This window comes from Ciconia boyciana, chromosome 8 (assembly GCF_034638445.1).
Source record: "Ciconia boyciana chromosome 8, ASM3463844v1, whole genome shotgun sequence".
Taxonomy (NCBI): Eukaryota; Metazoa; Chordata; class Aves; order Ciconiiformes; family Ciconiidae; genus Ciconia; species Ciconia boyciana.
Genome location: NC_132941.1, coordinates 32,535,331 through 32,559,215, shown reverse-complemented (window position 1 = coordinate 32,559,215; position 23,885 = coordinate 32,535,331). Strand labels below are relative to the sequence as shown.

Sequence of the window (23,885 nt, the reverse complement as noted above, 5' to 3'; positions counted from 1 at the left end):
ATCTTATTGCAAAGTGTTTAAAGAGATCTTGAAAGAGAGAGATGCATACAAATAAACTGGATAATGCCTCCCCAGCACTTGGCAAAATTTCAGAGATGAGTCATGCTTTATGGCTGTGTAAATTTGGGCTTTGTGTAAGTGATAGCGTTAGATTCTACCCACTCCAGATTTCAATCACAGGGGATGAAGCTCAGACATGTAATGGTTGATGTATGTCCTCCACTGTAAAATGCACAGTTACTGATATATCAAAGGGAGACTGTTTCTCTCCGAGTGCTGAGAGAATGACTGAACTGCATATCCAAATGGGAGCATCGGGAGTAGATAACTGAAGAGATGAAGAGTTGGATCCCAATCCAGCAAAACAAGTATTTAGAGTGCAAGTAAACCCTGAGAAGTCTTGAAAGAAGAATTGCTGGGGCTAGATGGTTGCTGGATTTCAGATCTAACTGACCAAAACCATGTAGCTTAGGCTGCAGATCAATGGGCTCCTTCAAAGCCACCAACATTTTCTGTTCCCAGGACCACGAGGGTGCTCGTTACTGTCAGCTGGAGGGAGCAGCTTGTTGTCAGCTCTTCTAAATGTGGATGGAGCCTCAGGCAGCACCCCACCAGGCTGCATCTTTGAGCATCAGCACCGAGTACCTTCCCCTGATGCAGAGGAGAAGGTAGGAGGGCAATGGGTACAACAGAGAGAGGTAGTGGACAACAGAGGACAACAGCAAAGAAAATGGGGACCAAAACAGGGTCATGCCCACACATTTGGTCCTGCCAACGTTGGCCTCCTTCAAAGAAATAGTCAGAAGCCCCAAATTTGGAGACAAGCACAGTTCAAAACTATTCCCTCCTGACCTCCCTCCTGGTTTTTGGTACTGCTTGATGACAAAAGAAGAGAAATAATCACATTTAGGCAAGGTAATACAGGACAACTAACTCATGCAAAATGTTGCAGCCTGGATGGTAGCCCACACACTTTAGAGATTAGCTGAACCTCTGAAATGCAATTTAAGTAACTTCCTTTGATGTGCCATCTGGTGAATCATTTACTGGGAATGTCTTATTCACATCAAAGGCATCTATCGATGCACACAGATTTTCTCAGTGTTTAGGACTCTGCCTGTATATTGCACTGAAGGAACAGATATATTAGTACAGAATTAAACTTTACCGCAGTGCTTTCTCCCACAGTAATAAAAAAAATCTGCAGCATATTACCACTATGGCCTCAAGCACTAGATTTTAGAAGAGCAATATTTCACTATTACCTCAAAAAGGCTGCTACTCTACAATCAGCCTTGCTCGTGTTTCTGAAAATTTGTAAAAATAGACACACATCTGTGGTATAAAAAAAAGCTTAGAAGCATATTCCCCTACTGTGGGGACCCACTGGCAGCGTGCTCTAACGCCAATAACATCCGCTCCTCATACTCAAAATAGAAATCCCATTACTACCTGACTCCCCCTCCCTACACCCTGAGGCTAAATTAGGGTCATATTTAAAAAAAAAAAATAAAAAAATCTTTCTAGCTACCAAGCATAGTTTTAAAAAGCCACACACAACCGTATTCCCAGAAAGCCAAGGCCAGGTTATACCTATTTGCATGTGTCGGTCTTCTCTTGCTGCTTAAACCGTTTTAATTGTCTTATCCTTCAGCATCCCCCCAACGTACCCCACACAGCTCACTGCTTCTTTACCACCGCTAACAGGACCCCCGCAAAACCCCACAAATCCCCACTACCAGGTGCCCAAGGCAAGCGGGGGCAGGAGAGGGCTCCCCCAGGAGGGGAACGGCCCCGGCTCCCAGCCCCGCTTGGCCTCAGCCGGGGCTGAGCCCGTGCCTCCCGCTCTGGTCCTGCTGCCCACGCCAGCCCCCAGCACCCACTCGCAGCCGGCGGCCAGAGCCCCCCGTCAGCCCGCTCCCCACCCCGGGGCACCCCGGCGGCTCCCGGCCCGGCCCCGCCCCGCCCCGCCCCGCGGCGGCGGCCGGGCGGCGAGAGCGTGTGGGGCGGCGGCGCCGCGCTCGGCCTGATTTACGGCTCTGCTGCAAACGGCTGCCCGCCGCCGCACCGCCACCGGCACGGCCACCAGCAACAAGTCGGGTGAGTGCGGCGGCGCGGGGGCGGCGACCTTGCGGCCGGCTGAGGCCCGCGCCGAGACGGGGCCCGGCCCCGCTCCGCCCCGGCAAGGCCCGGGCGGCGGCGGCGGCGGCCGAGGCGAGCGGAGCCGCGTCGCGTCGCCGGGGCCCTGCGGCTGGCCGTGCCGGGCGGGTGCCTCGCCGGGCGGAGATGGCGCGATACCCCTGAAAAATCGCCGGGAAAGTTTCCCAAGTTTCCCGGCGGGCCTGCCGGGCGGCCCCGGCCCCGGGCGGACGTGAACGCGGGCTCTTTTCTCCCACCCAGGGCCCGGCGAGGAATGCAACAGACGGCCCGGGATGAAGGCAGGCACCCCTGGCAGGAGCCGCTCGGGAGCGTCAGCGTCTGCCTCCCCTTCCGCTGCCCGCGATGCGGCGACCACACCAGGTTCAGGAGCCTCTCCTCCCTGCGGGCGCACCTGGAGTACAGCCACAGCTACGAGGAGAGGAGCCTCCTGACCAAGAGCAGCCTCTTTTCCCCCCTGAAAGATGCGGAGCTGATCTCCCCCCCGGAGTCCGCCACCCAGGGCAGCCTGGGGAGTCCCGGCAGCGCCATACAGCAAAAAGGGTCCTACCTGAATTTTTGCGATGCGTCCTGCGAGAGCACAAAGCGCGGGCAGCCGCTGGAGGTGGAAGCTGAACGGCCTGTCTCCTACATTGCAAACTACGTGTCGGCTGACTCTCCCAGCGAGCAGACTTCTAAACCCGGCCTCTCGGCCGCTGACTCCAAAGCCTCCTTCGAGGCACACGTCAGAGAAAAGTTTAACAGGATGGTAGAGGCCGTCGACAAAACGATTGAGAAGCGAATCGACAAGCTTACCAAAGAGCTGGCCCAGAAGACGGCGGAGCTGCTGGAGGTGCGGGCAGCTTTTGTGCAGCTGTCCCAGAAGAAGCAGGAGGTGCAGCGACGGGAGCGGGCCCTGAGCAGGCAGGTGGACGTGGCGGTGGAGATGATCGCAGCCTTGAAGCAGCGTCTCACCGAGTCCGAGGAGGAGCTTCACCGGAAAGAGGAGTAAGTGGGGAGGCGAGAGCTGATGGCTTTGCGCGGGCTGGCCAGCACCTGTGTGAGTGAAAGCCTTTGGGGGAAAGGAGAGGGGTTGGTTCGAGTGCTTGCTGATTATGAGAGGGCCTGGTGCTCACCAGCTTCTGATCACTGTATTTCTGAAGTTGTAGCCTGTGTGATCATGTCCCTGGCAAGGCAGGGGACAGCTCCCCGAGCAGGTGGCTTTCATGCTTGACTCCCCAGTGGCTAACTTTTACACTCTCTGATGCCTGTGTGGTGTCCCTGGTTTCATGGGGGTAGGGACAAGTAGAAGCTATCATTGGCATGTAATCTGATTTACACTGACACCTCTAATCTGTTATCTTTTTAAGAAGAGATGGGTAGATAAGTGCTGGAGGAAGTATGTAAGAATACCAAATAGCACCTTTTTCCTGAAGTCATCCTACCACGGTCAGCAGGCTGCCTGTGGAGTGGGATGGTCTCCCGTGCAGCAGCAGAGCTGTACTGGAGGCAGTGCTGAAAAGGCCACGTCCAAGTAGGTGTTTTAGATGGACACAGAACTGTGAAACTGGAATCACTTATATGGGAATGGGAAGCAGATGCCAGAGTCGTTCTGACTAACCTAGGCCATCTAAAAATATGTTTGTGATGCAACCATTAAAAGTGTAGTGATAGCTGATATATTATTTATACATGAACTACTTAGTTTATTCAGCACTTGCTGAAACCTTTCAGGCTTTTTGGAGCAACACAACTTATTTTAGAGGAATGCAAATAAAGAGCCTTGGTAACAGAGTGCCTCTAAACCAATTCATCAGCTTACGAAGGGAAGATGAGGAGTGCTAGTTGCCATGACGCTGATCTTGGCAGAAATAAGGAAGGTGGTGTAGGAGTTCAGTGTAGGAAGTTTGGAGGGCTTTCATCGTTCCTTCCTGCAGTCTAAGGACTAGAAAGAAAAGATGATGATGGCTCCTGTATCAGTAGGAGTAATCTGTCTTGAGACAGTGCTATAGATTTCCCAGAAGAGGGGACAGCAAAGGTGGGGGGATTTGAGCCTCTGGGGTGTGTATCTTCCTTGAAGGGATATTCAACAGAACCTCTGATTTTTGAAATATCAGGTGGTCCTCATGGAAGAGAAGATTGAAGGACTCAAGATGAAGCTAAAGGTAATAGTGGAACTGAGACAGATTTGAAAGTATGCTGGAAGGAGGCCATGAAGATAACTTACAGTTTGAAGTGGTTTTGGTATTCCCAGCTAGCCAAGCTCCCCTTATGGGCTCTTTCACAGTGTGATTCATCCTACTTCTTCTAGAAAAGTATCTTGGAGGGGGAGGGATTGCTCTGTGGAGGTCCTTCTTCCCTCTACAAACTAGCAGGGGACCTCAGGTAAGCAGCTGTCTTAGGCTAGATGCTGAACTTCAGATATCTAAAGTTAAGCGGTATGACTCTGTGGTGGGTTGAGCCTGGCTGGATGCCAGGTGCCCACCAAGCTGTTCTCACTCCCCTCCTCAACTGATCAAGGGAGAGAAAATATAACAAAAGGCTTATGGGTCAAGATGGGGACAGGGAGAGATCACTCGGCAATTACCATCATGGACAAAACAGACTTGACCTGGGGAAATTAGTTTAATTTATTACCAGTCAAATCAGAGTAGGATAATGAGAAGTAAAACCAAATCTTAAAAACACCTTCCTCCCACCCCTTCCTTCTTCCTGGACTTAACTTTGCTCCCAAGTTCTCTACCTCCTCCCTACCAGTGACACAGGGGGACAGGGAATGGCAGTTGCAGTCAGTCCATCACATGTCATTTCTGCCAATCCTTCCTCCTCAGGGGGAGGACTCCTCACACTCTTCCCCTGCTCCATTGTGGGATCCCTCCCATGGGAGACAGTCCTCCACAAACTTCTCCAACGTGAGTCCTTCGCACAGGCTGCAGTTCTTCACAGACTGCTCCAGCATGGGCCCCTTCCATGGGGTGCAGTCCTTCAGGAACAGACTGGTCCAGTGTGGGTCCCCCATGGGGTCACAAGTCCTGCCAGCAAACCTGCTCCACCGTGGGCTCCTTTCTCCATGGGTCCACAGGTCCTGCCAGGAGCCTGCTCCAGCACGGGCTTCCCACAGGGTCACATGCTCTAGCATGGGGTCCTCCACGGGCTGCAGGTGGATATCTGCTCCACCATTAACCTCCATGGGCTGCAGGGGGACAGCCTGCCTCACCATGGTCTTCACCATGGGCTGCAGGGGAATCTCTGCTCTGGTGCCTGGAGCACCTCCTCCCCCTTCTTCACTGACCTTGGTGCCTGCAGAGTTGTTCCTCTCACATATTCTCACTCCTCTCTCTGGCTGCAGTTGCTGCACAGCAACTTTTTCCCCTTCTTAAATGCGTTACCACTGTTGCTGATGGGCTCGGCCTTGGCCAGCGGTGGGTCCATCTTGGAGCTGGCTGGCATTGGCTTTATTGGACATAGGAGAAGCTTCTGTCAGCTTCTCACAGAAGCCACCCCTGTACCTCCCCTACTACCAAAACATTGCCACGCAAACCCAATACAGAATCTTACCCCAAGCTAAATGCAGAATGGGTTTTTAAAATTCAAGGCTTGAGATCCACAGGAAAAACATGACTGTCAGGAGAAAGCAGAAACTATTCAGTGGAGCAAAACCAGAGTTCTGTAGTGCTGCAGAAGAAGAAAAGAGCTTGTGGAAAAAGAGGAAGGGAGGGATAGAGTTACCTGGATAGAAAGAATGGATATGATACAGGGAGGACAGCGAAGGACACTGACCTGTGGAAAGAACAAGGCAGCAAAAGTTGCGATTTTTAACTATATTAGGAAAAGGCATGAGGAAGAGGCCGCTTGCCCCCTTGGCAGACTGCTTGCTAGCAAGAGTCTTTTCAGAAGCCTAGCTGGCTTCTGAGGCCAGAAAGGACTGAACACAGAATGAGAGGAGAAGTGGGGAAATACTGTCCTTCACACTAGGACATTGCCAGGCTCCGGAAAGGGGCAGGAGCTCAGATGATTGCTGTTATAATTCTAGCCATCTCTAAAGGAGGAGGGTGAATGCATAAGCAGATGAGGAGGTAGCTCCTAAGTTGATGTTACAGGAAAGACTGAAGGTTATTTGACTAGTAAGAAACACTAACCAAAAGAGGCAGTTACACAAGGTGCTTCACCTGAGCACCCAGGGTATTGCTCTTCTAGGATTACCGCTAGCTTGCTTCAGCTTTTAAATAAAGAAGATAAAAAACTTGGAAGAAAAAGCATCAATAGGAATGAGTGAATAGTTATTACACAGAGGTGCGTTAATTTCTAAAGGTAAATGAGCCTAATGCTAGTGGGTAGGATGAAAGAATATCAGCCTAGAGTACCAAGGAGGAAGGAGGGGAGTAATAGTATGTTCTTGCATGTGCCCGTGCCTAGCCCCATAGCGTTGCCTCTTAGAAGTCACTATGAAGGTACTCTGAGGGGGCTGGGAGGGTAGGCAGGGTGTAAGAATAAGTAGAGTTCGCCTAGGAAAAACTGAAAATGTCAGGTTTTTTTTTTTCTTGGGAAACGCAGGAACCATTTGAACATCTTGGAGGATAACAAGAGATAGTGCCATAGAAAAATGCACTGTATGGCTTCCCAATTAAAAGGTCATTGTATAATTGGCAAATTGAGAAGAAAGATATAAATAATGCTTTGTAAAAGCAGGACTAGTACTTATAGGGGCAGCATTTCAGATCTGAACCTGTAAAATTGTCTGGGACATTTAGCTTTGCACTAGTAGCCAGGAGGCACTGGATGGTATGCTCTGGTAGAGGGGAGAAGAAAGGATGTTCATGACTGGTAACAACAGTGTCCCTTGTCTGGTTTCCTTATGGACTGTTGGTAAATTTGGAGACCTGTCTACATATTCATTCCTTTGTGTGTTCAAAAACTTACTTATTTGGTGTGCTGAAAAGACTTTCTCCTTCAAAAAAGGAGGATCTCAACTTTGGCTTTGATTTCTGGAAGAAGTCCAGATGATTAGAAAGCCAAACAAAACTGCTTAATGGAAACTGCAGAAGCAGGAGTTCTCACTGCAGATTGTGGAAAGTCAAAGGCAGCCCTTAGGGACTGCTTTGGTACTTGCTGACCATCAGAAATAAATGCTTTCATCAGTTTCTTTGGATTTTTTTTTCCATAAGCAATCTTGTGAATATGGATAACTTTTCCCAAAACTAGCATTGATATTGAGCCACTGTAGCTGAAAATTTGTTCCTCTTTCCTCTTCATAGGAAGAAAAAGAAAACACCTTCTTCCCTGAAACACCTCCTTATCTTATTTGTAAGGAAGTAAAGGAAACCAGTCTTCCCTTGGTCTCTGAATGGTTGTCCCTACTACCAGAGATCATGGTGCATGTGAAGGCAAGAAAGGGTTTATAATCAACAGGCACTTCTAGATCTCAAATAGGCTGAGGTATGGCTACTCTAGATCAGTCTGAGGGTAAAAAAAACCACCAACCCCACAAACTATCCAAAAGCGGGGGGAGGGGCAGAATCGAGTCCAAATCTTAGATAAGGTCACAAAAACTCTTATTTGGAGGCTCTTCTAGAGAAGAAGCTGAAAACTTTTATGGGGAACCCTTCAATGTTCTGATAAAGAAGTTACAGATGTTTATACTGGGCCTCTATTGGAGTATTCCTCCATGTCCACCTACTCTGTCAGTATCTTATATGAATGGACAATCACTATCAGTGATCAAATTACTCCATAATACTGAATTTAACAATCCAGTATATTTTCATCTTCATAAAATGTGCCCAGATAAGCCAGGGACCTATCTGGGCTGTTAGGCTAGACCTGCTTCTACATGTAAGAATTAACCAGATATGGAAGGTAGAAGAGGATGTATTTGTGAGTTTAACCATCACTCCTGACCTATAAATTGGCTATGGAAAAAAAAAAAAAGTTGGGATTTAAGAAACTTCCTCTTTAGAAGGATATACAAGAAGATGACAGAAAATAACAGTACAATTGCACTTTGGGTAATGGCTTTGATTTTGGATCTGATTGTGAAGTCAAATAGGAAACCTAAGGGAAAGGAAAAATGTGTGTTAGCAAGCATAATTTGGTTAGGAAGTCCCAAGAAGGCTTAGGGAGGAGAGATCTAAATTTTTTGTTTAAACATCTGGGTTTCCTGAATCAGGAGATGGAGCTCTTCTAGGCCTCACATCTTTCCTTTGTGCCCAGCCTAGTGAAGGTAGGCATTGCATTGCTGTGACTCTGGCAGTCCTCAGCAGAGGCAGTAGCCCTGAGGTCACTTTGACTTGATGGAATTTCATTTCTACCTCTCTGTTCTACCTGTAAAAGCCCGTATGTCCTGACCCTTTGCGTGGACCAAGCATGTGAGATAAATACATAAAAACTGTGATCCACCAAGTGGCTGCATTGTCAGAAGCTGGTTTCTCTGACCTGTTCTCCAAAGCAAGCAGCAATCTGTAAACTTCATAACTCTATAGGGAGTAAATTCTTCTCAGAGTTACATTGTTGTTGCTAATCAAAGCACTAATTTCAAATGACAGCACTATAGGGTTTTACTGTTGACCTCTCATTCTGATGAGAGGGAGGAGTGTTGGTTTAGGCTACCAGCAGGCACAGGGCTGCCCATTTGAAGAGTCTGTAGGGCCAATAAGGTTATTTCTTTAGACTTGTCAGTTGATTTTGTTTGTTTTAAATAAAGCCTACAGCAATCCAACAAAGGCAGTGATAAACCAAAGATATCTTTTTAGTTAAATTTTATTTCTGTTCCCTTACAAAAATAGCTCCGCTAATATGCACATGGGTACGTGCTGTTATACTAGTGTGATGCCCTTGTGGAGATGAACTGTGTTGAGGGGTAGGACAAGTGGAGGTACCACGCTAACTACTAATACATAGTTGAACTAGTATTGCTTTAAGCACAGAAAAGTCTTACAGCAGTCACTCTTGTGTCACTTATTCTCATATTTAGAAAGCCCAAAGGCAAAAGCTTTTTTTATTATTTGGGGGAAAAAAAAAAGAAAACTGGATGTTTCAGAGAAGCAGGCACAGCTACCACAGACAGGTCCCAGTTCACCAACCTGCCTCAGTTGAGCCCTGGACAGTTTTGATGAACGACTGCTCCAAGGTCAAGCTTTCAGCAGAGCTGCTGAGCAAAGGAATGATTTAATTAGAAAATGTGCCCCGAAAGGGATTATGCAATGTTTGATGAAGGACAATGCAACTCGGAGTGAGTACTGTGATCTTAAAGATAACACAGAAGCCCGCCCAAAGGGAATAAGACTGTGTTGAATAAGATACCAAGAAAACCATTGAAACTAAAACCAGCTGTGAACTTAACTGCTAGAGGACACAGAGAGGCTTGTTTCGGAAGTTATGTAAGAAAGTGAAACTGGTAGAGTTTGATTTTCAGTAAGTCTGAACAAGGTAAGCATTTGAAGTTATGGTCCTCCACTGGAAGCTACCCTTCAATGGTGACTTAAACAATTTCACTTCATCTCCTAATTGTAGGGTAAGAGCATTAATGTAGTACGTTGCCATATCTCTGACAGTAATTTCTTTAACCAGTCTAATGCATTTGTTTTGAGACTGTCTGGTCATGCCTCTGCTCTGGCATAGCCTGGAATGCAAGGGCTATTTCAGAATAGCTGTGGTGGGGAGTAGTTATTCTTGCCAGTGGCTTCACCTTAAATTTGCAATTAATGGAACTATCTGTGCAAGTAAAATCTCAACAATGGGATTAAGAGTTGGCTCTTAGAGATCACTGCAATTTATGCTTTAAAACAACAGCTTTCCTTAAAATATGAATTTCAGTTGTACAACAAAACAGTTTTGATTTTGCTCTAAGTAGAATACGACCACAACTACACATTGTTCTTCCACCCTCAGTTTCAGGTGGTCCCGCTCCCTCTTCCCCATTTTCTTTCATCTTCCCACTCAAGAGATTACTCACCCCCCCAGCTGCACTGGTTCACGTGTAGCGTGACTATCCCACAGAATGGCTCTGTGAAATAAAGCATTTTAATCTTCACAGTGTCACCCCAGTAAGTTCAGGGCTCAGATCTAGAGCACAGCCCACTGAATGGGTGCAACTGGTAGGATGATAACTTTCTGAGGGGAGGAGGTGTGAACCTCTTAAATCGAATGTGCTGACAGTGGTGTAGGAATGTGAAACCACAACCTAATGAATAACAGATATAAGCCTTCAGGCAATAACACCAATGGGATGATGGATGAGGTCAGTGGCGTTAATACTTAATGAATGTACATATTTTAAATATTTTCACAAGTAAATCACTTTACTACTTACTGTAGTAGGAATTTTCCCATCTTCAGGTAAAATAAGTGTTTGGTTTTCTATTGGTTTTAGGCAGAGTTATTCCAAATACAATTCTCTAAAGGGATTTGATACTTGGGTGCAGACTCTGCATAGACCCTCATGCTTGTCTCCACCCACAGAGCAGTTGCAGGTGTCAAAGTTGCTGTAAATAGTCCTGGGACCAGTATTATGCATCTGTAGGAGGGCTTGGTCGCAATGTGAGAAATCATTAGCCCTTCTTGTCAGTTGTTAAGGAGCTGGAGCTGTCCCAGCCTCTGCGTCTACTCTCTGTCACATGCTTAACTGCTGAAAGCCATACAAATGCTAAGGGTATCTGCAGGGTCGACATGCCAGCAACTGCTCCGGTAAACAAGAACTGCAGCTCACTAGTCCTGCGAGGAGCACTGTATAATCTAGTGGTAAAGGCAGAATAATAAACGTCACCTAGTCAGTCTATGATTTATAACTTTATTTACCACAGCTCATGCTGTTTCATGACAACAGCCTCCATAAAGAAGGTTTCAGGAAAAGTTTCAAGGCAGGCTATCTGCAGTTTTTCCGTGAGGGCAGCTAGGCTGCAGTTGGAATGCAAAATGCCAAACTAGTCAAGTCTGGTTAACAATAACAGGTTAACTCCCTGCCAGAGTCAGATTAAAATAAAAGCTTTGGCAGCAAGTCTTTCTTGCCTACAGCGAGTCCTTCTCTCTGCACTTATTCTTTCAGCTGAGCACCTCTGAGTTGCCTGCTGCACTGCAAGAAATCTCCCCTGGACTCCTGTGGCTCTGGGAAGAGCTCTTCTCCAGCAGTCTGGCAGTACAGGCACCTCCTGCTCCTCTTGGACACCTCCTGGGTTGCATCCCCCTTGTCTTTCCCTCTCGCTTGCCTCACCCTGTAACCACAAGCTGCTGGCAGTTCGATGTGCCCTCTGCTCTCTGGGCAGCAGCAGCCATCCCTCCTCCTGAAAGGTTTTGTCTGACAAGAGCACCCAAGAAAAAGCAAGAAACCCACCTTTCTCTCTGCTGCCCAGTCACAGCCCTTTAACAAAACGTTTTGCTATACAACATACCTTGATATTAGTATAGTAAACTATGAGCAAACAGATGAGATCACTCTGCTATCCATTACAGAAATTTACAGAGATCTGAGCTGCACTGAGCATCATCTACTCCACTCAGGAAAATGTAGTGGCAGGATCTAGAGCTTACAGTGCCAGAGTGAGTGCCAGGGTGCAGCTGAGCGAAAAGGGGCAGGAGGCTGCAGGCTGACAGGCAGAGAGCAAACGGAGGAGCAGAGCAGAGTGGGAAGGAGATGATGCTGAGAGCAGAGGAGTTCAAGGGGAGTTAATAACTCTACGTAACCTTTTCTTAATATAGCACCAGTGCTCCAGATGTAGAATAGTCAGTGTAGGGTAGCAGAGACCTCTCATTAGAAAGGGCAACGCTTCAGGTCTGAGCCAGGCTTTAACAAATGATTCCTGTTTCAGGTGAGCGCTGCTGACAAGGCTGTTCTGTCAGGACACAGAGCCCTGCAGGCTCATGCTGCTGTGCTTGGGTTTATGCCTCTACCAAGTGGGCCCCGCAATATTCACAGGCTCAGCTTCCCCCTGACTTCATGAGGAGCAGCATCTGACCTCTGTGAACATCCATCTTTCCACAAGCATAAAAGCAGAGAGTAGAAGATAGAAATCGTATCACATAATCCCCAAAAAAAGGGCAGAAGCCTGGAGAAATAAATTGAAGGTAAAATAAAGAACATAAGCAAAAATCATCACAGCTATTAAAAATAGCTAGTAGAAATAGAATTGAAGGGAGGGGGTCATCAGTATGGCTCAGAAAAAGCCTGGGCAAACTACAAGAGACAAGAAAGGCAATTAAACAGGTAAACAGCGGCTGCAGGAAGCTACACAAGTTCTTTGAACCATTTCCCTATTGTTCATGGTGGGAGGAGGGTAAAAATTCTTCTGGGAACTCCCTTCAAGTAACCAAGGCAGAGCAGTGGCACAGAGCTAGCTCTCGGAGGAAGAGGTGTTGGAGCAAGTAGAGAGACTTATTAGCAGTCACTCCTCAGGGCTTGATGTTGTTCTTCTGAGAGATGAGGATGAAGAAGAAACACAGAAAGTAGCTGAACTAACAAAAGTGCTGCTTATCAGGACAAGGTGTGTGACCGAGACCTAGTGGATGGGTATATTCCAGTCCTGTCTTTATTAAAGTGAATTTACAGAATGTTTGTGCCGTTTCAGTTCAAAGGAAAATTTTTAGATACAGGTTATTAAAGGTGGGTTCATAGGCTGTATAGAGGCAGCTAAACAGAGAAAAATGACAGAAATGCTACTATGCTGCTAATAACAGTTCTTACAGATAATGGCATGTAGGATGCCAAGTTATCCTGAGTAGTCTAGAGAGCAAGGAAAAGACTAGGGAATTTATTGACACTATGTGTCTGTTCTCCTCCTGACAGTCATCTAAGTCTTCCAGAAAAAACACTGCTTCCCCCCGCCCCCCTATGGCACAGCTCACTAATGAGGTATCTGTAGGAAAGGAAAATTTGTGGCTGATCTATTCATGCCATGGAGCAGGCAATTAATTAATGCTTTTTAATTACCTTTACTGACAAAACTACAAATGTTAGCATTCTTGAAACTATCACCCTTTTAAAAACAAGTGGCAGGTACTCGATGTTTGTGGCCTCCTGCTGCAGCGAAACATGCAAGCCGACAGTGGCCCCAGGAGGGATGTCCTCGTGGGGTCCCAGGCTGGCGGCTCCCCACTCTGCCCAGCCTTCCTGCTGGAGGGCCAGTGGCCTGGTGGGCCACGCACAGTTCTCCTTCCTTCCCCAAAGGGTAAGGGATTTGGAGCCAAGCTGCTGCGTTTCTGGCCTTTTGAGCTTCCTGTCCACTGTAGAAGAGGAGCCTGCTGGAGTGCCAAGAGCTTCGGGTTGCTTCTACGCTAACACAAATCCAGAGTGGCATCATGAAATCAAGGAAGTTACAATGCTGTAAGTGCGGTGAGAATAAAACCCTAAAATTGTCCTTAATGAGTTTAGATTGGCTTCGTCCTAAGCATTCCTCAGTGGCTTTTTATTACCAGGTTGCTCTGGGCAAGCTAATAATCACAGAAACTGTACAGAGCCTTGAAATGGAATGGATTAGCTGAGCTTCACAAACAAAGTATCTCTCTGTTTCTTATGCCAGATTTTGTGGGTGAGTTAATATAAACTAATATTCATCGATGTTCTTTGTCCAAACAATACGTGCTTATTTTTACCTCATTCCTACCATTAGATCAGGCATGAAAACAAGCTCTTGCTGCACTCTGCTGTGGTTTAGAGCAGGCAGACCCAGCCTGAATCCTAGATGGCGAATTTCTATAGCTGACCACTTGTGCCTGACTTTTCTTAGTGCAAAACAGCTCACTGTTAAAACAACTATACTGAGTTAAACCAATTATCTACAACTATACTGAGTTAAAACAATGAAATGCAGAGAAACTTTGGATTTGTTATAAACAAGCTAAGCTTTGAAAGGCTATTTCTGCTACAAACTGTTTCCTAGTTTCCGCTTAAAATGCTTTTTCCTCAGGCGATGTAATTCTACCAAGCAATCATGCCCTTTTCGTTTGGCAAGCATTGGTTCCCCCAACTCCCACCCCCTCAGTTTTGTACAAAGAAAAAATTAACATGGTTTCATTGGCAGAGCAAGAACTGTTTATCCAGGCATTTATTAACTGGGGAAGTCCTACATGCTCAGATTTGCCATTTTTCATAATACATGGCTCACTCTGTAACCAAACTTCTCCCACTCACAAACTCCTGATACCAGAGGTCCAAGTGGTGGCCTCATTACTGATAGTAGACTGATAGTATGCAGAGCACTTCAAAATGAGCTGTGTCTCAGTACAGAGCTAGGACCTTTCCCAGTCAGTGGTGCTATCTGTTTCTTCCAGTCGTGTTACCAGACAAGAAACTTTTCTAAACTCCTGACCTAAAACTTGCTCTTCCCACACACATACTCCTTGGTCTATGATCTGTAGGTTATCTGTTAATCTTCCGTGCTCCCACTAGCTCCATATCATAACACTGCACTTTGACATACTTGCAGGATTGCAGCCAAAATGAAGTTTTATGGCCACAGTAGCTCTTTTAAGTTAGGAACCACCCCAGTAGCAACATTAAAGTACCACTGTGAGATTATGGTGAACTGGGAAGATGAATTTGGGGGTTCATCCACTTCTCTTCATGTTTCAGGGCTGATACTCACATGGGTAAGTAAAAAAAAAAAGATAAGGTGGCTGTAGCTGTCTCCAGATACCTCGACAGGTGATGCTTAATGACATTTCTGCCCTGTGGACCACTAAGAACTATTTCCAAGAGACGTGATGTGACAAAAAACCCCAAGCCCACTGCCCGTAAACTTAAATTCAGTGTTCAGGGTTCCAGATCTTCACTAAGTGTCTACAAAAAGGTTGAAATCTCTTAATAGAGGTGAAGGACAGTAATTAGCCACCACAGGCTATCACCATGAAAAACAGGAGAAGCATCAGTAATTTTTTGACAGCAGCAAGATCAAGGCCCTTCCCATTATTTAAACGTGGCCTCTATGCAATGTTTCTGTCTTGCAGAGAAGTTGTTACTTTCAACCACTTCCTGGAAGAAGCCGCAGAAAAAGAAGTGCGGGGAAAAGCCAGGCTCCAGCACTTCATTGAGAACCTGTTGCAGCGTGTGGATCTGGCAGAAAGGCAGCTAGAGTATTACCAAAATCAGCAGATGGTGTGCAACCACACCGACATCAGCGAGCACATGGTAAGCCAGCAAAGTCCTTCCCTTCATTGTCACCCACCACCGGAGGGAAAGTATTGGAGTTTGAATATGGGTGGGCTCAGTGGGTCAGGCTAATTGCTACGCCAGACAGATCTGGATTTGTAAAACGTTTCTTTAGACATGTTTTATTTATATTTTAAACTGCCACTTCACATGATTGAAAGGAGCAGAGAGTGTAAGAGCAGCAATAATGCAATAAAGCAATAATTATTAATACTTAAACTCAGTATTGTCCCTACAATGCATTACATTCATATGGCAAGTTTTATCCACATGACTTCCAAAGAACATTTCAGTTTAAATGAATACCCCATGCTGCCTATACTAAGTAACTGCTCATCCTGGGAGGTGAGAGGAAAGGCATTTGATCATGCACAGCACTGAACAGGTACGTAATGGTGGAAAGCAAAGGTTCCCATAGCCACTTGGAAGACAAAGAACTTTAGGCAAGACGTGAATAAATGTAGATGTGCTGAAATCTAGCACAGGACATCTCAAACAGTGTCTGTGAGAACACTGAGCGGGACTGTAAGATGGGCCTCAGTATTAAATCATCTCCCCTGCTCTTGATGTGTTTACCGGGATCCCTGGCTCAGCAGTGTCCCTTGGGGAAGGCACTAATTTTTGAGGCAGCTGCCCTGCTTTCTGAGTGACTTCAGCATTCCTCTAAGGTCATCCATCCAAATATTGACCAGCCTGACCTTCAGGAGGTAATTACAGAAAAGCACACCATGAGGTGGCTCCAGACTCCATCCAAGACAGATGACAAGCGAAGTTAGGCTGGGGAAAAATCCATCTGCAAAGTGCGGACAATACCAGGGACAGAGGGAACATTTACGAGAACATAATCATTTTCAGATGCCAGATCTGACTTGCTTGGCTCAGTGACTTCATTAAATTATATTCAAAGGCTCAGTCTAGTAGCACTGATGGGAGACCAGTACAAAGAACCGATTTAGTACCCAGCCCGATTTAGGCTGAGCTGGCATTAAACACCTCCTTTCCTGACCCCCACTAAAAGAGGGACTAGACAAAGTGTTTCCACACTGTGAACTAAACTGTTGTAAAAAATGAGGTCATGTGAAGTTGTGCTGGCACTGAGGCTATGTTGTCCCTAGTTGGCCCCTGGATTTGGGGTGGGAAGGGAGAGAAACGCTTGCGTTCTTGCCGTCCACCCTTCAGTGCTGCTGTAGGCAGAGCCAAGGGCTTGTAGCTGGAGTTTCCTAGCCGCTTGTGTAAAGGAAATGTATCACTGCAAAATTAAAGGCTCTGAGAGGAAGTTAATTGAATACAGCTTATTCAGGCACTGTCCCTTATTAATTATCTTGAACACAATAATTACTTCTCATTGTATCCATACTGTTTAATCTAATGTGAAGGATCTCTGTTCAGCCCACACTTCTTTAGCAATTTACTTTGATTATAGTTATGATAAAAATAATGGGGAAAAAAACCAACCACTGACAACTCAGGTTACGAATTTTGAAAACAGATGTAATAAGTTGGAGGATTAATAATCTGTAAAAGGTTTTTTCTTCCATTTTTTTCATGAATATTCTTCTAGTTTTAACAGCAGGTGAGAATGGAAATATGATCTTGAAGACGGCATCTATTTTATCCTTGTACTTTAATTACTTGATATTGTAATATTAATATTAATAACCTGTTTCTATTTTCTTTGCAGTTTACAGACATTTCATTAAATAAGAAACCTAGATGCCTGTATGTATAGCTTTTTATTTTTCTCTTACTTAAAGATACTAACTTGGCATGCTTACCTTTCTGCTTTTGCGTTTCACCTTATCCAAAAGCCTGAATCAGGTTGGGTTTGAATCAGGTTCTTTACCTGAGTATGATCTATATTTATGTCATGTAATAGAGCAAAACCAGATTTCTGCTAAATCAAAGCTAAAATCAGATATTCTGTAAAGAAAAAAAGAAAGAATAGTTTTCTGTTAAATGAATGACTCCTTTCTGCTGACTATAATAGCCTATTGCAAACCTACAGTAGTTGAATCTCTTCAGCAAACACAGGCCAAGTTTCAGCTGAAAATATCTTTAACATTCTGTAGGTAGGAGAGAGACAGTTGTCATTTCCTAACTGACAGCGACACTGTCAACTTAAAAATCACGTGTAAGCGAACAAGCGCCCCGACAAGGCATGGGCACTAACAGCATCTCAGGTTACTCAAGCAGCTGTCCTGGGAGCAGCAGAACTAATTGCGGATAGTTTCCCATGTCTTTGCGACTTGGTCATGAGTCCCAGCGGCTGGTTGGGAGCATCACGCGTGCTGCTTGGCCAAGCGATGGTCAGGCATGCATCCTTAGGGCAACCTTTCTTAGTGGGGACATGAGTTTGGGTCTTTTTCCCATTGCCATGAAACCTGTTGCGTCACCACAGGTCTGGGACTTTTGTGTCCCTGCCACTGTGTTTGACCAACGGGTTCAGGAATTACTGGAAGACTGAGAGACACATGAACAGATGGGTGGGCTGGAAAATAAATTAAAAATACAATGTATAGCCTACTGGGTTGAGGAGGGGGAACTATTTGCTCTTTGGGTTGTTTTTGTTTTTCATATATCTTAGTCCTAGCAGGCAACTAGCCAAGTACCCTTTTGCTGATAAGCAGTGTTTGCATTAATAAGTAACGGCATGGGGCTTTAGCTTTGTTTTTTCTGCTTTTTATTTTCATCGCTTTTATAGCTTTTTTTTTCCCCTACTGATTTGAGATTCTGGAAAAACTTGATTGTCCAAAGTAGACTTTGAGTTGACTGTGTATACACTTTTCAGGCTTCTAGATGTCTTAATATGATTGGAAGCAAGGAAAATAGAATTAAAATATAACCAGTGAATTCAATGACTCAGTGAGATGAGTCCTTCCACTGACAAGTCTTTGGTCTAAATATAATGCAGTTTGGTAAAACCCATTAATTGATGACAAATAGTGGGAGTTCAAAGGCATTTATGAAATTGTTTAGAGGTTTCTGTTTAACTACTGATACACTTCTCCTTTGAAAAGGCACTGTCAAAACTAGAATTTAGAAGTAGCCTTTATTTGGAGTTACCAGATTAAAAATATCCCAACTTGTCCTACGAAGCAGGGAGGATAGAGGAGAGGATGCTCAGAGAGGTAGGAAAGTTTTATTTTGTTCTGCCTGTTCTGTGGATGAATCCAGTATTTACATTCACCACACCAGCTTTTTTAAGAGCTCTAACTCAGCTCAGTACATAAAATGAGGTTTTAATGATAGGTAGCAGTTAAAAAAATTAGGAAGTGTTACTACCCATCCAGAAAATTCAGTGTAATCTCAGGGGGTTTGGGGCTGCTGATGGTTTACGTTGTTTGGGATCAATGGCTGGCCTTGCAATCTCTCTTGCTCCAAGGCCTTTGCCTTGCTTCCCAGTTCCTTTTCTCCAGTTTCTCCTGGCTGTTTTCAGGAAATGCCCCACTGAGGGCATGGCAGACCTTTGCTGATGCTCACTAGCCATTTCTCAAAGGCACTGAGACTTGCTGGCACATCTGTGCCTAAATCAACTTTGAATGCCAGCTCCCATTGTGAAGAAGCTAAAAATTAAGTCTCTCGAAATCATGAGACCTGTCTTGAAAAATACCTGATGTTTGTGAAATGCAGCAAGAATAGGATTGTTCTTAAGTGCCTGTGGCAGCGGGGTGCATTTAGTCACATCATTCCAGTCTTTCTCCATAATGTGACAGATTAGGAATATGTTTGAGTAGAAGTTCAGACTCTCACAGTCACTTGTATCAAGGAGCTGCTGCTTTCAGTGAAAAAATATTTCCTGCATCTGGAGCTGGCAGCATTGCATTTCATGTGCAATGACCTGCGTCTTCATCCATCTTAGCTACCTTCTTACCCTGACTGTGAATTAGGGGCAGATGTCCATCTTCTCTACCATAAACTTGTCCAATTTAAATACAGTTTAGCTCTTTTAGGCAATCCCCTCTGATCTTATTAACCTTGACCTTCTTCTGGTTTTAATAGCATCATTCAGTGCAGCAGAGGAGTGACTAACATCATCTGCAATCACCTGCAATAATGCCTGCATGTGCTTTGGGAATAAATGATGTAACATTTTCACCATAACAACATCTGAGAAAACCAGAGTACTACATCTTTTAACAACAACTAAGTAATGGACTGTAACAACAGTGCCCAAGAAGTGATCGTAAACTGGAGTGGCCAACAATTGTGCATTTACACAAGTCATTTCTAACCCCTAGCAAGTGGTCAGAGCCCAGGCCTGCATCAGGCCAGCATGGCACAGCACCTGCAGGCTCCAGCTTGGACCTGCACAGCATTTTCCCCCATAGTGAAGTGTGGTTGGCAAAGCTGCCAACCAGGTAAAACTGTTCCGTACGTAAGGCTCGGTTCCTGTGCTGTCAACTGGCCCTCACTGCCTCCCACCACAAATACAGAAGCTTCTGTGACACCCTTCTGGTCTTCTAAAGGGCAGAAGAGGGCTTGCACTGTATGCACCTGAACAACCACAGCTTTTTCCAAAACTGGCTTTGTCAAGTGTGCAATATTGTTTAACTCCCAGGAGAAGTAATACTACAGATACATGGTTTCCAGAAATAACGAGCTATGGAAAATAGCCCTACGGGAACCCTTAAGAGATTGACTTGTACATCAGCACATCTGTTCTTCACTTCAGTCACAGTGGCTGGGCAGAAATGAGCTGGTGCCTTACATTCATAGTGCTGCTGTTACACTATGTTTATCTGCTGTAAAACATTTCAAGATTATGTTAAAAGGGACTGTAATGATCTTACTTAGCTAAACTGTGGAACTGCAGTTTCAATGTAAAATTTCAGAGAAGAGGGCATGGTTCAGCCTTTGCAGCACCAGGCACTGTGCTGTCACTCCACCTGAGCTCACCGATTTCAGCAAATCCTGCTGGGCCTGAACCATCGCAGAGAGAACAAAGAATTCAGCTTACTTTGGCTTTAAGCTTTTGTACCCTTCTTCCCACCAATTTCTGTATTCCCCTTTCCTCTTCTTCCATTTAAAATCAAAGCCTAAAAGCAAAGCTGAAGTTTCCCTAGATGGGTGGCCAGCACCCAAAGGCAGAGCGTGGAGTTTCCTGAGCTATTGGCCGTTAGTAGCAGCCACAGTCCAGGGCAGCGCTGAGATCCCACCAAGAAGTTCCTACAGTTCCTGCACCCACTTTCTACTGTTATTGGTGCTGTGTGGTCTTCCAAAGAACATGGGATGTTCATTCTTTGCGTCAGGTTGCTGTGAACATGTGCATCTTTAAAATCCCTATAGATCACCAACTTATGAGAATATAGACCTGAGTAAGGTCTCAGCACTCCAAAATCAGCAGAATGCTATCTGAATAGAAGTATAGACGAACATGCATGAAGAGTCCACCAGTAACACATGTAGGGGTTGTTGTAGTGAGGGATGCTTTTGAGTACGGAGAATTGTAATTAATCTTGCAACTCTGTTTTTAACTTTCAGCCTGGTCCTGTAAAACAAGGCTATTTCTGTCTTCAAAAATGCATGGGTTTGGGACATTTTGGGGACTTTTCTCTCTGCAAGACTGAATAATAGTTATTAACAATCACTATTGTTAATTTCAGGAGCCGAGGAAGTCAACACGCTTCGTATAACATCCCTGATGCAAAGCCTCATTCCTTTCAAAAAGGAAGAGTCTTGTTGAAAAAAGCAAAGGATGAAAAAACCAGCTTGCAGCCAGTGAAATGCTTCTATGAACCTGTTGATTGCTCAAGAGAAATATGGAGAGCACAAAAGAAAGGTGAACCAGTCTGCTCTGCCAGGAAAGTGAGCGCAAAATCCAAGATGGGTAAAAAGGCCAAACCGCTATAGGAATGGTTAGCAATATATAGTAACGCAGGAGCTTGGCTTCATTCAACGTTTGTTGAATGAAGTTAATGTTGAATGAAGTTAATCATCCTACTTTTTCCGATCCATCTGGCCATGCCAAAACATATCAGATATAATATATAGAAATATATACAGTATGGAAGATTTATATTATTTAGTAATGCCATTCCCTCTTTGGGCGCTATAAGAGAAGTGACATTCAGTTTACATGGAGGTTTTTCTATTTATTTATTTATTTATTTATAGAGCTTATTTTAAATGACTGCATTTATCTTGCTGGGCAGTACTGTGGCTGTATGTTTAATTATTTTAGTGGCAGCATGTGGCCTGGTAATTTATTTTCCATCTGTGCTGTTGCTGAAGATCAGAAGAATCCATTTAATCGGCACCAAAATACTCAGTCTTTCAGATTAGGTAGGTATAAGATCAATGATAAACTGCTACCTGCACAGACATACTTAGATGCAAAAGGTCTACTTGAGTTGCTTGAAGGCTGTTTACAGCAGTAGATTGCTACCCTGGATTTTCTGCCGTACACCTAATCGGGCACATTTCCACATTTTATTACATACATTAAACCATTCAGTCCTGCCAGTAGCCACGTTGTCTGTTGGTACAAGTTTGGGCTGCTCTGGTGTCTCAAGCACAGCTTTCAAATTCCAGTAGCTTTATGGCTTTGCCATACATACCAGCCGCTGGTGTCACTCCGCGAGGAGACCAGAAGCTGGTACCGCAGCCCTGACAAGCACGGCCCGCATTGAGCCAGAGGAGAAATTTCAGTACCAAGTGCCAGCAGCAGGTTGTTACCAGCTGTGGCGCAGCAAGTGAAAGGCCAACGCAGTGTGTTACATTGCATGGCACCATGCTCAATGCCTGTGCTTGGTTTTAGACGAGAGGCCTAAAATGTCTATGATCGTAACCAAAACCGTTCACATTTTTATCTCTGAAAAATCTTTACAGGGCTGAGAGATCCCTGAATTTCAACTAAAAACCCAAGAGCAAGGAAGTTAGAGATGATTGCAAGATGGGAATGTGCATGTTTACATTGGTTTGTGCCAATTAAAAGGATCCTTATTTATCAGAGTATTTATCAAGATGATTTTTTGTGTGTACAGTTTTTTGGTAACATGAACCCTCACGCCATGTTTACAGATATGAACATCCTGTCGATGTTACTGATGAGATTTGTTTTCTCAAGAAAGAAAGGATATGTGAGACAAGTCTGTGTAATTTATTTTTTAAATGCTTGTAACAGATGTAAATTGTTTTTGTGGAAGGTGATTTTTACAGTATGTGTACAAAGATTTGTGAAAAATGTTCATTTTTTATAACTATGACTGTAAGCAGAACTGAGTATTAACAGACAGTGTATCACTATGATTACTGCTGCAATAAGCACCTGAGTTGCAATATTTTTAAAGCAGAAGATGACTGATCAGTCAGCTAGGATCAGGTAACTACAGATGTCATACATTTGTCAGTGTACAGAGCTTCCAGAAAGTAGGAGAGTGAAGAAAGAAAGTATTATTCCTCGTTTTTATTTTAAATAGTGTATACGGAACAATCAGATATACGTTTAAAGTTTCTCAACACTGTTTCAGTAGAAAGTCACAGTGTAAAACCAATTCAGGTATTTAGGTTGTAATGACATTTTAATATTTATTTAACCACGTCACAAGGCCACACTTGGCCTTATGCTAGGCATTGTGTGTGGTGAAAAGGAGTTGTTAATTGTGTTGCATGGGTTTGGGTCAGATTGTATGTTACGACAACTTTCTTAGGCAAGCCACAAAATAGAAACATCCTTTAGTTTTTTCTATTGCTTCCCACATCCTTTTACAAACCTGAAAAAAATGACCCTTTTTGAAGATAATAAAGGTGAACTTTAGAAAGATAATAAAGTAAAATATATTCAGCCGTTCCTTTATCCACTTGACACTGAAAGAATATTTTTATTTTTAAATGCCTATTTACTCTGTTAGTCACCAAAGTTAAGTGCAACTACTAGTTCACAAATGAGATGTTTATTTTATTATCGCGCCAAAATCTTGACTGTAAGTTGTCCTTTTGGGGGAGGAAGAGAAAAAGAGTAAAAGAAGTTGCATGTTCTTAAACTTTTCAAATCCTAAGTTACAGTTACTTGCTGAACAAATGCCAGGTTAGTTAATTAGAAAGAAACTGGATTGTACTGTAACCCCAGATAAAAGTTTTTAGACTATAAACGTTCTAATAATAAAGATATATTTCTCAGTTACTGCGTTATTCTGTGAAAATACAACATTTCTTACAAAAGCCTACCGAACAGCAGAAAAAAAGATAAGAAACAGCAGCCTCGCTTGGACTTCTGTTTATTCCTCAGATAAAGCACCACATCAGTGAAGTTGGGCTGTCATCTTTCAAAGCATTACAAGTTAACCTGAAAGACAGCTAACAGCATTTTGCCCACATAGCTTGCACTTCATGTCACCTGTCCCTGTCCTACTGTAACGATGCTTGAAAATTATTCCTGAGGTAACCCACATGGTCAGATAACCTGCCCAAACCACCCCGGCGGGGGGAGTAGAGGGAAGCATCAGGCGAAGGAAATTAAAGGCAGAGGGGCTCCTGGGGAGTGTAGGTGATAAAGTCTACCTCACACATTGCCAGTTGCTGAGTCATCATTTAATCAGGGGTCTCCCTGGTTATACTTGGAAAGAGACATTTTCCTGTGGGGGGGAACCAGGTTCATGTCAAGAAGATAACCTAT

General features: G+C 44.5%; 1 protein-coding gene across 1 annotated transcript; it reads left to right on the top strand.

Moving 5' to 3' along the window:
• Positions 1-1,974: 1,974 nt before the first annotated feature.
• ZNF365 (zinc finger protein 365) lies at positions 1,975-23,376 on the top strand. The gene is made up of 5 exons (XM_072870971.1): positions 1,975-2,100; positions 2,401-3,144; positions 15,070-15,250; positions 16,953-16,990; positions 20,875-23,376. Exons 2-5 carry the CDS (start codon positions 2,414-2,416, stop codon positions 21,119-21,121), a joined length of 1,197 nt encoding a protein of 398 aa, XP_072727072.1. The 5' UTR covers positions 1,975-2,100; positions 2,401-2,413; the 3' UTR covers positions 21,122-23,376.
• Positions 23,377-23,885: the final 509 nt, after the last annotated feature.

What these genes read in the sequence shown, in the direction of transcription:
- ZNF365 (XM_072870971.1), top strand. Translation starts at nt 2,414, where the DNA reads ATGCAACAGACGGCCCGGGATGAAGGCAGGCACCCCTGGCAGGAGCCG. An exon ending in GAGCTTCACCGGAAAGAGGA is followed by an intron (nt 3,145 to 15,069) that starts GTAAGTGGGGAG and finishes TCTGTCTTGCAG; the next exon opens with AGAAGTTGTTACTTTCAACC. An exon ending in CCGACATCAGCGAGCACATG is followed by an intron (nt 15,251 to 16,952) that starts GTAAGCCAGCAA and finishes TTTTCTTTGCAG; the next exon opens with TTTACAGACATTTCATTAAA.